Here is a 14,440-nt window from a genome sequence, read left to right on the forward strand (position 1 = left end):
TGACGCTTCAATGGTCAATCAAACTCAATTAGAGAGGTTGAACCATGTGGTGAGAAGTAGCAGGAGGTCCTTAGTCTTGGGGGCTCCCAGTATGCCTCAAGGCGCGGAACGGACTAACCTCATGAGTGTGGCAGGGTGGGGAACCCAAGTTTCATAAGTCACCACGGGTGCAAGACTCGCCATAACCCGACTATCGTTTTAAAGTCCGGACGAGTCAAGTTTAGAAATTTGCATGTTTAGATGATATTTCTGAATCTGTTTGAGATAAGTTGTTCTTATATGTTGCATGTTTAAAACAACGGTATGATTTTATATTATTAATTCACCCTTGTCTTGTTTGTTGGTGTATGTATTTCTTTTACCATGATCATTCATTTTTGGTGTTGTTAATTTTCATTTGAATTCATGTATCTATTTTAAAAAACTCTAGCATTTTTTCACATGTTTTAATTTCTTCTAGCTTTCTGAATTAGTGTAAACACAACCTAAATACTTTTCTTATTCTTAAACTACTCTCTTTTAGTATGTATGATAACGTCTTAAATTATATAATTATTCATTATATTTTGAGATGTCACACTCACTGAAAAGAGTTGTTGAACGAAGTAGTAATTATGTATAATTAAGCATCGGTAGAAAGACATTAATGATCCGTTGGTAATTAATGGGTGGAAGAAATATAGATGAATGAATGATTGGGAGAGGCTGTACAGTGGAAGAAAAATGAGCCAATTGTAGCTTTTGCTTGCAACATTTCTCCAATGCCAGGGAGCAAACAGACAGACTCCAACCAAGCAGAAGGCCCCAGCCATAATCAAACCATTTTTTGTTTGAAAAAGTTAAATATTATAATATTAAAAAGTAAAATGAGTAGCTCTTCGAGTGAGTGATGAACCTTTGATCAAACTTAAGCTGGAAGATGTTAGCATCAACCCCAGTTAATTGAGATTGGGGCCCCAACCACGTGCTTCCCATCAGACCATTCCAACCGTCCAAACGCATTCACTCTCTCTTGTGTGGAACCCGAGGATGAAAAACTTACCACGAACGATTTTTTCTCGTTCTCCTTCAAACTCAGCACTTCCGGTTCAACCGAGATTTTCACTGAAGCCGCGTCTGATGTCACTGTAGCCTTGTACGTTCCTGCGGGCCCCACGTTAGTGACGGTTCGACTGTGCTTCACCACGCCGGACCCACTCCCTGATTCAAACAACACCGCAAACGACGGGTAGTTCAGGTCGTTCACACTGTACTGTTTGCCCGCCTCGCACTCGAATTTTCTCTTCGCCAGGGTGTTGATTTCTGAGGCAGAGTAGTTTAACGCGCAGAGAAAACCAAGATAATCATCCACTGTTAGATCATACACCAGCCCTGGATTGAGGGCAGCCACCGGGTCCACGTGTCCCGCTCCGTGATCAAACGGCGTGGAGGGTTTTCCCGTTGCACTGTCTTGCAACTTCTCACCGGTTTTGTAAACGGTGTAAGCCGTTGTCATTAGAGCAGATCGAACCGCGGCTGGGCTCCACTCTGGGTGAACCGATTTTATCAATGCGGCTAATCCGCTCACGTGAGGACAAGACATCGAGGTCCCAGAGATGATATTGAAATCCACGCGCCTGTTATCAACGGGCAAACCTGTGGGACCCACGGCCTTTGACCACCCAGCCAAGATGTTGACACCTGGCGCGATCAGATCTGGTTTCAGGATCTGAGGCGTGATCGAGTTGGGACCTCTCGAGCTAAACGCTGCAACCACAGGTGATGGCTGAATCCCCACCTTCGTTCCCTCGAACAAAATCCTCACCGTCGGTTTAGACTCGGAAAACAAATACTTCTTGATGGCGTCGCCGGCTTTCTCCCCCACCGCCGACGCCGGCAACAGATGAGCATCAGCCACCAGCTCCTCGCCGTTGGCGGCGGTGTTGCTCAAGACCATGCCCAAAGCACCGGCGGATTTCACAACCGAACCTTTCTGTACCCTAGCAGTTAATCCACGGTCACATAACACAATCTTTCCTGCTACTTTCTCGGGCGACAAGGTTCCCGTCACGCACAAGTTCCCGTTCGTAGCGTTGCTGGCATTGCCTGCGTAAACAAACGGTAACGGTGAATCAGGTAAAGCGCTACCTCGGTATAGCGACACGCCGGAGAAGTTAAGTCCATTCCCTAGAGCAACATAAGCAGGGAAGTCACGATCCAGAGTACCGGCACCCACGGTCGTAATCCATGGTGCCACGTTTGAGAGACTGTAAGGACTAGGACCCGCGTTCCCGGCGGAGCAAGAAACTAAGATCCCTTTCTCCATCGCGGAAAAAGCTCCAATAGCGACACTGTCTCTGTAATAATCAGCCATTCCACCACCAAGCGACAACGACAACACATTAACGTTGTCTTGTATCGCGCTCTCAATTGCCGCAAGAATATCGGAACTGAAACACCCACCCTTCCAGCAAACCTTGTAAGCAGCGACTCTCGCGCGCGTCGCCATCCCACGCGCCGTCCCGGATGCGTAACCGAAAAGACTTGCGCCGGAAACCACCGATCCCGCGGCAGTGCTGGCTGTGTGGGTGCCGTGACCGTCATCGTCGCGAGGGGATCTAGACTCCTCAGTCTCGTTAATAGGACCCAACATGGCCTCGCAACCCTTCGCAAAGAACCTGGCTCCGATCAACTTTCTGTTGCAGTTGGAAGCACTGAAGTTCGTTCCCGTTTCACACTCACCTTTCCAGGTACTGGGAACAGGTCCAAGCCCCGTGTCGTCGAAGCTCTTGCTCTCAGGCCAAACGCCAGTGTCCAGGACTCCAACGATGACGTCACTCGCGGAGCTCGACTCGGGGAACATGTCGGCGCTCTTGTCGAGACCCAGGAACTGCGGCGTCCTCGTTGTGTGAAGTTCATACCTCATCTCCGGCAAAACCGCCAGAATCCCAGTTTGGCTTTCCAGCAAACGCGCTTCCTCCGCAGTTAATCTAGTCGCATATCCGTGGATGGCGTTATCGTAGGTGTAAATCATTTTGGCCGAGTCAGAAACGGATTTGAGCGACGACTCGTACCACACCGTATGGTGTTCAAAGCTTTGGGGCATTTCCGACTTTGCGACGTGTACAATGTAGGTTCCCCTCTCCGGTTCTGGCGCCTGAGCCGCATCGTAGCGACCGAGTAACAGAAGAAGCGAGAGAAGCAGAGGCAAAGCTGTGGAAATGGAAGCCATGGGAGAGAGCGAGGGAGCAGGGTAGAGGGAAGTGAAAATAGATGTGGTGGCTTTAAGCAGTGGTGGCTTTAATGCAAACTTTATGGGAGTGTGCCAGTTTAGCAATGTTGTGAAAAAAAGTAAGGATGCGGTGGGTGGTTGTCTGCTTTGAGAGATAGAAATACCAATTAGCCAATTTAAGACGTTCTATTTAGTTCACATGTTCGTTTATGACCGTTCCTCAGTTATTATTACTGATATTTTCTTTTATTTTATTTGTCTTTCTTTTTTCAACCTTTACCTGTTTTGGCAGATTAAAGCTTCATTATACTTTGGCTTTTTAACAGGACCCTTCACACTGTCTGCCACACACCACCACGTTCTCCAAACGTTACTTCACTCACCAATCCTTTACCTACTAACTCTTCAACTGCGTCCTTTTACCTATATTTTTTTTTATACCTTTTCAATTTGAGCAATGCCTACATGCATACCATGCTAGACGCTAGACGCTAGACGGTGAGATATTGTAAATTACTGGTGTTTGGATTCACGGGTATATATTTGTAGTGTAGTCTTACACAAACTCCACTTCAACTTTATTAAATCAGAGATATTTTAGTTAGGTATGGATTTTGGAGCTTAGCGTCTTTGTCTGTGCCAGCCAACCAAGTTTTCCTTTTCCTCCTCTGTTAAGAAAGTCGTTCACGGATTACCAAAATCAAGAAATTTCACTCACGGGCTTTCTTCTGTGAAGGGAATTTACATGAATTGACAACAAACACAAGCACGACTTGTTTCCTGAGCAACTAACTTTCTCCCTTTTTCTTAATACAACCACATCTTTGCCATTTCTTTCTACTCCGATAACTTCACTGATATCATTCTCTTTTTCTTCTTCCTTACAGATCAAATCAAAATCCTATTTAACCACAACCAAACCCTTCGTCCTCCGCGCCAGTTACCACAACCTATTACTTTCTTTCTTCATCTTTAATGGTCCAATTTTTTTTATTTTTTTATTTTTTATTTTTTATTTTTAAATTTCAAGATAACATAATCTTAAATAATGAGAATCATGTTGAGAGGAAAACAGAGAAGCAAAGAATGATCTGTGTATTATCTTAATTTTGCATAATGCAGATACAAATATTTATACATCAAGATTATAGCAGAATTAATTATAATTCTATCTAATCTATCAACAGAATAATAACAAACAGAAATAATAACAAACAAAATCTTAAAACCTAAAAAGAAGGATATCAGCTAACTGGCATGCAGAAGGAATCGACAGTAGTTTAAGTAAACCAGAAGAAAGTTTTTCCCTTACAATATGACAATCTATTTCAATGTGTTTCGTGCGTTCATGAAAAACTGGATTTGCAGCAATATGAAGGGCAGATTTGTTATCACAGAACAAGACTGCTGGTTGTTGAAAGGTGACGTTAAGATCCTTTAGAAGAAAAGTTAACCATTGAATTTCACAAGTAGTTGTGGCAAGAGCTCTGTATTCAGCTTCTGAGGAACTTTTGGATACAGTGGCTTGTTTCTTCGATTTCCATGAAATAAGTGAAGAACTAAGATAGATAGAGTAACCAGTGATACTTCGTCTGGTACCAAGGCAGCCTGCCCAATCAGAATCGCTGAAGCCTTTCAACTGTATGATGTTATCGCTGGGAAAGAAAATCCCTTTTCCAGGGGCACCTTTAAGGTATCTGAGAATCCTGGAAGCTGCTTGTTGATGATCTGTGCTGGGATTTGAGAGAAATTGACTTAGTTGTTGTACTGCAAATGAAATATCTGGTCTGGTGTTGGTGAGATATAATAATCTACCAACCAGTCGTCTATAAGAAGATGAAGCTGCATCATTTAGAGGTTGGCCAGAATTTGTGTTGAGTTTTGTACGATAATCACAAGGAGTGGAAACAGGCTTAGAGTTTAAGTAGCCTTCATCTTTGAGAATGTCCAAAGTATATTGTCTCTGGGAAATACAAATACCTTCTTTGTTTCTAGCAACCTCAAGACCAAGAAAGAATTTAAGATTGCCAAGATCTTTAATCTTAAATGTTGCATCAAGAAGATGAGTAATATGAGTGATTTCTGTTAGATCATTGCCTGTGAGTACTATATCATCAACATAAATCACTAAAATAGTGACATTGGAATTAGTATGTTTTGTGAACAAGGAATGATCAAATGCAGATTGGAGAAAGCCATTGGACAAGAGAAAATCAGATAAACGAGCATACCATTGTCTGCCTGCTTGTTTAAGACCATAAAGTGATTTTTGTAACTTGCATACTTGATTTGGTTTGATGCCATGGAGTCCTGGAGGAGGTAGCATATAAACTTCTTCATTTAATGTTCCATGAAGAAAAGCATTATTAACATCTAGTTGCTTAAAATGCCAATTATGTGATGCTGCAAGAGTTATAACCAGTCTAACCGTTGTGATTTTGACCACTGGAGAAAAAGTATATAGATAATCTTGACCTTCAATTTGCGTGTAGCCTTTGGCTACCAGTCTGGCTTTATATCTTTCAATGCTACCATCAGCCTTGTGTTTGATTTTGAAAACCCACTTGCAGCCTACAACAGTTTTGTCAACAGGTAAATNTGTGATTTCCCAAGTATCATTTCTGGCCAATGCAGTAAGCTCATCATCCATGGCTCTAACCCAGTGAGGATACTTGGATGCCTCAGAATAAGATCTAGGCTCAATGTTAGTAGAAATTTGCATAATAAAACGGTAATAAGGTGCTGCAAGTTTCTTATATGAAATGACAGAAGCAAGAGGATGCTTGATACCTGAAGAATGAGAGGTAATAGTTGATGCATAAGACGTTTCAAACTCAGATAGTCTTGAAGGTTTGTTTCTCTGTCGGGTGGATCTTCTAATATTAGGAGCAGGTAGGGTGGGAGGTGAACCGGGTGGAAAAGGATGCGAAGTATCTGTATGAGATGTGGGCATACATTGGTCAATATAAAGCAAAGGTGGGTGGGTGACAAGGTGGGAATTAGGAGTGGTGTATGACTCATTGTGGTAGGGAAAACAACTTTCATGAAAGACAACATTTCTAGAAATCTCAATGGCCCTGGTTTTGAGGTTGAAGGTGATGAAGCCTTTTTTGTGCGGTTTATAGCCAAGGAAAATAACGGGTAAAGCTCTTGGATCAAGTTTATGTCTATTGTTTGACAAGGTGTTGACAAAGCAAAGGCAGCCAAAAACTTTAAGAGTGGTAATATCAAAAGGAGAACTGTATAATTTTTGGTGTGGAGAATGGTTATTTAGGAGAGGAGTGGGAAGGCAATTTATGAGGGTAGAGGCATGAATAAGAGCATAAGACCAGAAAATGTTTGGTAAGTGTGCTTGAAAAAGGAGGGAACGGGTAACATTTAATAAGTGTTGGTGTTTTCTCTCAACTAAGCCATTTTGCTGGGGGGGTTTCCACACAAGTTGTTTGATGAACAATTCCAGTATTTTTATAAAATTCGGCCATAATAAACTCAGTTCCATTATCAGATCTAATGCTTAGGACCTTAGTTTTAAACTGTCTTTCANCATAGGTAATGAAAGATTGTAAATGTGACTGAGTTTCAGCTTTTGAGATTAAAGGAAACACCCATACATATCTAGAAAAATCATCAACAATGGTTAAAAAATATTTATGACCATGGATGGAAGTAGCAGCACAAGGGCCCCAGATATCAACATGTAATAAAGAAAAAATAGAAGAAGCTTGAGAAGTACCATNAGGAAAAGAGGGTTTTCTTTGTTTAGCCATATGACAAGGAGTACAAATAAAAGAGTGATCAAAGTTAATCACAGGATATAACTGTTGCATTACACGTAATCTCTCATGGGAGGGGTGGCCTAGTCTGTAATGCCAAATATCAATGGCTTCCTTATTACAAATTGTGGTGTTGATGGAGCTAAAAGAAGTCTTGAGTGTATATAACCCATCTTGAGCATCAACTATACCAATCATCCTNTTGGTGTGTNTGTCNTGTATAAAACATTGATTGTNAAGAAATATTAGTTGACAATTATGGGNTGTGGTAAGCTTGGAAACAGATATAAGATTGAAATTAAATTGTGGAAGATATAGGACATTAGAAATAGACAAAGAATCATTAATCTTTACTGATCCAGAATATGAGGCTACAGTTTGTTGTCCATTTGGTAGTTTCACTGTGATGGGATCAATAGCCTTATAGGATGAATATAGATGTAAGGAAGAAGTTACATGATCACTGGCTCCTGAATCTATAATCCACATGGCATGGTCTGTAGCGTGAGAAATTGGTAGCACATTGCCTATAAAAGAAGTATTTGCTGTTGTAGAGGGTCCCAATTGTGTTTGTTGTTGAAGGAGGGCTATCAAATGTTGATATTGCTGAGGAGTGATAACAGGTTTGTGCAGTTTATGCCCAAGAGGGTAATCATGCTTCTTAAAGCATTCATTAACCNTGTGTCCAGTGATATTGCAAAAAGTGCAAACCTTTGAGTTGCATGAACTTGAATTTGATCTTCTGCNAAAGCCTCCTTTATTTGATGAATAACCTCGACCTCCTCTTATCCCTTTGTTGTAGGAGAATCCTGATGGATAGCCATTCCTTTTGTAACAATTTTCAGCCGTGTGGTAATGATCAATGACAGCCATGAGTTGGTTTGGTAAAAACACAAAGAAATCAAGAAAGAGAAAGCATCGAATGAAGATCAGAGGCACAGCAGAACTCTTCCATTGAAGAGCTCTGATACCATCTTAAATAATGAGAATCATGTTGAGAGGAAAACAGAAAAGCAAAGAATGATCTGTGTATTATCTTAATTCTGCATAATGCAGATACAAATATTTATACATCAAGATTATAGCAGAATTAATTATAATTCTATCTAATCTATCAACTATATGCACACAATAATAACAAACAGAAATAATAACAAACAAAATCTTAAAACTTAAAAAGAAGGATATCAAATATTAAATCAAATATTAAATCCTAACACATAATTTCTTTTAATTATATCTCTAATTTAATCTAGTATGTAAAGAGAAAATAAAACCATAAATAAATATGTATTCAAATAATAAAATAAAAGCAAATATAATATTGAAGCATGGCCTACTCATTATATGTTGATTAAAAAGTATATTTTTCTGCGAGTGCGTTGGCAGATAAGATCCCATGCAAAACTAATAAAATAATAAAATTCTCAAAGCTTAAAAAAACTAACAAAAAAAAAGGAATAAGCTGATATTAGTAATTATTATTTCTGTTTCCCGCCTAATAATTGCAATATTCAATTTAATTTCTTTCATTGCTTCATCCAACAGGTTAAATGGGTATTTTACCGATGATAGGGAGAGAAGGAGCGAAAGGTGATTAATTTTTATTTTTTTTTTAATTGAAGCGAAATGGAGAAAAAATAATTTAAAAAACCTTAATAATGCTTTTACTATTATTTATTTATTTATTTATTAAATTTACCCCTTTTTCTACTTCTTACTTATTTCCACTATTTTAAATAATTAAATATTTTATTGTATTTCTTATCCATTTTTTCAAATTTATTTTTTGTCATACTTTAGCGTGATAGACGTTGATAATCATAACCAAACATTTTAATGGTCATCAAAGACATGTTACCTTCTTCATTGAAAGGACTTTTGAAGTACATTCTCAATCAATTCAACTTTACATATTTTTCTATCAAAGTATTTATAATCAACGGTTTAAACATAGTTTTCAATTAAAATGCGAAAATAAAGTCAATTAGATACACTTAATTTTATTCGTATGAAAATCAGAGAACATATAAAGTTAGAATTATACTTTCTTTTTGTCTTACTTGTTGCAATATTTGTATTGTGTATAAGTTAACATTATTTTAATATAACATGGTGATAAGAAGCTATCCACATTTATTAGCACATTTCAATAAAGTTTTTGACATGCTAACTCAATCTTCTCCACTTGCATGCTAAAACTAATATTTTCAATACCAACATACATACAAGCTATAATAATATTATTCAAAATATCTATAAATAAAAATCTTATTATGTACACTAATTTCAATAGATATTTTGTATGATTTTGATACTGTGATTAAATATTAAAGTGAAAAAAAGTTACCGACCAAGGCTTGTGAGGCTCTATCATGGTTCCATTCCATAAGTATTGCTAAAAATGTTACATATATTTAATGCTTAGTCAAAAATTTAATGTGTCAACTTCAAAGTATGCTCAAACACAAGTAAAAGCAGTAGCAAAAGAAGACCCGTAACGTCACTCTCAATAACTACAAAAAAAAAAACTTGCAACAACTTTTTTTTTTATAAAGAATGAAGATTGATAAAAAAAAAAAATATATATTGCAACAAAAATATTAGAACTTCTAAAATATCAGAACAAAATAATTTTTACTTACTAGATAATGTCACGAATTTCTCTAAATTTCTCATTATTTTATCTTTTTAAAATCAAACACCAACCTGAAAATGGTCAAAGACATATTACCTTCATTGAAATGACCTTTGAATTACATTTTCAATCGATTCAACTTCACATGTTTTGCTATCAAAATAAATATATTCAACTGTTTAAATATGAGTGTTAAGTAATATATATATATATATATATATATATATATATATATATATATATATATATATATATATATTAAATTACAAAATAAAGTCATTAAATAAGCTTCATTTTATTCGTATGAAAATCAGTGGACATATAAAGTTAAAGAATTATATTTATTTTTGTCTTACTAGTAGATATATTTTTATTGTGTTTGGCGTGATTTTAATTTTGTGAACACAAATCATCCAATTTTACTTTTTTTAATAATAACATAATTTTTCTAATACATCAAAATTATTTTCAATTTATCAGCAATTAAAAATAATCAATAAAGTACTTGTTCATAAATTTTATCGACGAATAGAAAATTTTGTCAATGATTATCAATATAAAAAAACTCAATAATAATTATGTGTCGATGAATATCTTTTAATAATTAACAACATTTTTTTTCCGTCTAAATATCTCTCTCTCCTTCTCTTATTTTACTTGCTTTATTCTTCTTCTTTTCCTTTTTTTTTCTTCTCATCCTTCACCACTATTATCACTTCCACTATCATTATCTTGTCTCTTTTCTTCTTATTTTTCATATTTGTTGTCGTTGTCATTGCATATGCTACAATATTCGTTAATAAATATTAACAACAACAAAAAATTGTTAATAATTATCAATAATAACAAATTTTACAATAATTATTCATTAATAAATATTCTTTGATAATTATCAAACAACTTTTCTTGTCAATAAATATCATAATTTGATTCTCTTTTTCTTTTTTTTTTCTCTCTCTTCTTCCCTTCTTCCCTTCTTTTTCTTCTCTTACCCATATATTATTATCATCGTCACATTTGTTATTGGTTTGTTGGTGTCATCACATATAGAATCTATGACTCATTTTCTTCTACTTTTTCTTTTTCTTTCTTCTTCTAGAAACAATAATAAATTCTATTTTGTTAATGAAATTTTTTCCATAGTAATATGACAATTCATTGTTATGAATCATTTAAGAACTTCAATTCAATTATATAATAATATACTGATATTTTAAACTATTAAATAAAAATATAATTAAAAATGAATTCAGTTAATTATGGTGTGATTTTTTTTATGAATATGCTTTTATCAAAGTCCTAAAAGCAATTATCAGTGACCTTAAACATAGTCTTAGATAGAATGATGCATGCAACATCTTTGAGAACATAAGGAGAAAATAGTTTGTATAAAGCATGAATTCGCGGGAAAAGCTGCCAAGATAGAGACAGTGGGTGGAGGGGCGTCATGTTCACCGCTTCATGACGCATTTTCTTAATATACCTTCTTTCGCTGTTACACGCTAACAACAAGTTACAAATACTTGTTACATCACGTTACTTAATGTCTCATTATGATAGTATTCACAACTCATTTTCCCTTTCACCATCTTTTCTAATTTTCTTTTCCACTTCCCTAAAATGAAAAATTCTTATACGTCCTCTTCCCAATATGGATCACAGGGACAAAGAGCATCACCATCGTCAGTTTTATATTCCACATAAAACCATCTTTCTTCACTTCAACAATAGTTAAGGCTCATAAAACTCGTAGGATGTTTTTCATCTTAATTAGGCATAATATAAGGCATTGATGATCCATTGATTGCGAGTTTTTTCAGAAATTTCCGTTGAAGACATTACAAATAACTGATTAGTAGATTAATAGGCATGACCACTGGAAAGGTTGTGCTTTAGAAACAAAAGCTGAAATGCTTTATTTTGAGAAGACCTCTAAACAAACTTGTTATCCATGGAGATGGTTGGAATGATGACTTGTAAAATAGAGTGAGCAATTACGATGGAAAAATTTAACAAAAACTAGAAGCAAGATTCCCCTTATAACTCACCCAAAATTTATTCACTTTGAAGACAAGACTTTAATCAAATCAACCATATAAGAGTGCCAAGCAAGTTGTCGCTCCAAAACATAGATTGCCTCTACCAATAAGCCAAAAGGAGTCATTAACTGTGCTCATGTCTCTCTTTTTTATGTCACTGGAAACTAATATAAGAACAATAATCACTAATAAAAAAACTTTTTTATATTAATTAAAAAAGACTTTTTATATCAGTTTTCGAAGGAGATATAGAAAGTATTAAACTTTTTATATGTGATTGAAAACGAAAATGTAGGAAAAAATTCCAATACTTAGAGATTTTGAGGTTTTCGGAGACCATGCAAAGATTTTGAAAATGAAACAAGTGTATTGTGAAGACAATGGATGTAATGGGAAATTAAACATATTACACTGTTTAAAAGGTTCAATCGGTATAGCATCTGTTTTTAAAATTAAAAAATATATATATACGAAACTATTTTGTATACTTATTATAGTTTCAATATCATGAAAGTGTCACTGTATCACTTTCTATAGGTATAAAATATTTTTCATTATTTATAAAATCGTCATTACTCTTCTTTTCATTATATCTGGTAAATTTGAATAAATATAATATGTAGGTATAAAGTGAATCTAAGGTTGGTATAAATTAGAATCCTTTACTTTCGTGAAGAGCAACTTTTCTAAGATTGGTATAAAGTGAATCTAAGTTTGTAAAAATATAAGTAATAAATTTTGTAAAAATTATAGGATAAATTGTAGATAAAAATATAAAATAGACTGAATAAAAATATAAAAAATATGTAAAAAATATATAAAATAGATTTACTAAAAATATAAATCAGTAAATGAATAATTTTTTTTAACGTGTATGGTTAAATTTGTCGTAATACATATTAGACAGATTTATTCATATTCACTTATCTTTTTAATGAATTTATCTTATATATTTTTTGTATATCTTTTATATTTTATTTGGATCAACTTTATATTTTTAACAATGATTTATTTTATAATTTTTATAATGTTTATATTAATATTTTTATAAATATATTGAATTTTTATATTTATAAGTTATTTTTCATTTTTATTACCTAACTTAATTATAAACTTAAAAAAATTATTATTATTTTCTTAACATCTAATTTTTTAATAAATATATAAATAAACATCAACCTTTATATCAATACGAATTTAAAACTAGGTTAAAGCTATAAAACAAATCACTTTTAATATATATATATATATATATATATATATATATATAAGTTTTGAAAAAAAAAAGGAAAAGAGAGAGAATGGGAGGACGGGGAATGATGAGTGCATTATTATTGGCATCCAACTAGAACATCGTCCGCGTAATACTATTATACTATGCATATATGATATAAAGGACTTACTTATTATCAATATTTTATTAAAAAAACTCTATTAGAGCATAATAATACGCTATAATACAAATATTGTATAAGATAATGAGTTTTCAAAATAGAAATTATTTAATTATAATAATTAAATTATTTTTTAAGATAAAAATGATAAAAATGTGAATTTTTTATTAAAACGAAAATTTTAAAGATATTCAAAATAATGTAGCAAAAGCGAGACTCATTTAGAGTAAGAAGATAATATATCTCATTGGAAATTTTTATATAAGTGATATTCTTATAACAGTTTCAATCTCATCATATTTTAAAGATTTAGATTTCATACATATTTAATTGAGAATTTAAAATAAAAACTCTAACCTTGTTCATGTATCCTGTGGAATAATTATATCACACTTATAACTTTCACTTTTATTTCAATATTTAATTTAAGAACTCCGATTGCTCATGAAAACTCTTCTGCTATAAATATAAGTTCCTTAAATCATCTATAATAAGAAAATGATTTAAAAATAATATTACTATTTTAGCGTAATTTTACATACATGATTATTTTAAATTAAAAATGTTGACTCTTTTTATTCAATTTATAAATAATTATTCTTAAATTAAATATTTTTATAAGTTATAATAATAATTTTATTTATAAGTAATTATTATAAACTGGAGACGTTGTTAGATTCTTAAAATTAATTTAAATTAAGAAATTAAAAGTGCAACAGTGAAAAAGGAAAGAAGAACAAAAACGGAAATTGTTTAGATTGATAAATAAAAATTAAAGAAGAATTAAATATTAATTATTTTATTATTTTAATAGCATTATTGCAATGACTTGTCTTATTATAATACTGGTAAAAATTAACGGCATAATTAATTAACCAGGTCAATGATTTAATCAATAATCAATGTATTTTTATAATGTTGAAAAATATAATTGCTTTACTTACTTATAATATTTTCTTATTTTGAAACACATTCATATATTAAATATTTGAATTATTTATATGTTTAAGTGTTTGTTTTTATTGTCGTTTCATTAAATTGGTGTTCAAGGTATTTTAATGTCAATGCGTAATAAATATAATAATTTATGTTTTTATTTCAAACATATATATTTATAGTTTTTGAATTAAACTTTCAATTAATCATAACTTAATCACAATTTAATAAGAGGTAATCATATTTTATTTTAAACTAATTAATATTAATGTTAATTTCGTACTGTTAGTTATTGGTAACCGGAGAATCCATCATGAACATGCAATACAATTTATATAAAAATATATGTGATTGATATATATATATATATATATATATATATATATATATATATATATATATATATATATATATATATATATATATATATATATATATAGGTTTGTTAA

The 14,440-nt window shown here is 33.2% G+C and overlaps 1 protein-coding gene across 1 annotated transcript; it reads right to left on the reverse strand.

The window, feature by feature from the left end:
- Window positions 1-635: 635 nt before the first annotated feature.
- Window positions 636-3,382, reverse strand: LOC106768667 (subtilisin-like protease SBT1.7). The gene has a single exon (XM_014653927.2). The coding sequence runs from the start codon at window positions 3,209-3,211 to the stop codon at window positions 929-931; it is 2,283 nt and encodes a 760-aa protein (XP_014509413.1). The 5' UTR covers window positions 3,212-3,382; the 3' UTR covers window positions 636-928.
- Window positions 3,383-14,440: the final 11,058 nt, after the last annotated feature.

The sequence above is a fragment of the Vigna radiata genome, chromosome 7 (assembly GCF_000741045.1).
Source record: "Vigna radiata var. radiata cultivar VC1973A chromosome 7, Vradiata_ver6, whole genome shotgun sequence".
Classification (NCBI taxonomy): domain Eukaryota; kingdom Viridiplantae; phylum Streptophyta; class Magnoliopsida; order Fabales; family Fabaceae; genus Vigna; species Vigna radiata.

What these genes read in the sequence shown, in the direction of transcription:
- LOC106768667 (XM_014653927.2), bottom strand. Translation starts at nt 3,211, where the DNA reads ATGGCTTCCATTTCCACAGCTTTGCCTCTGCTTCTCTCGCTTCTTCTG.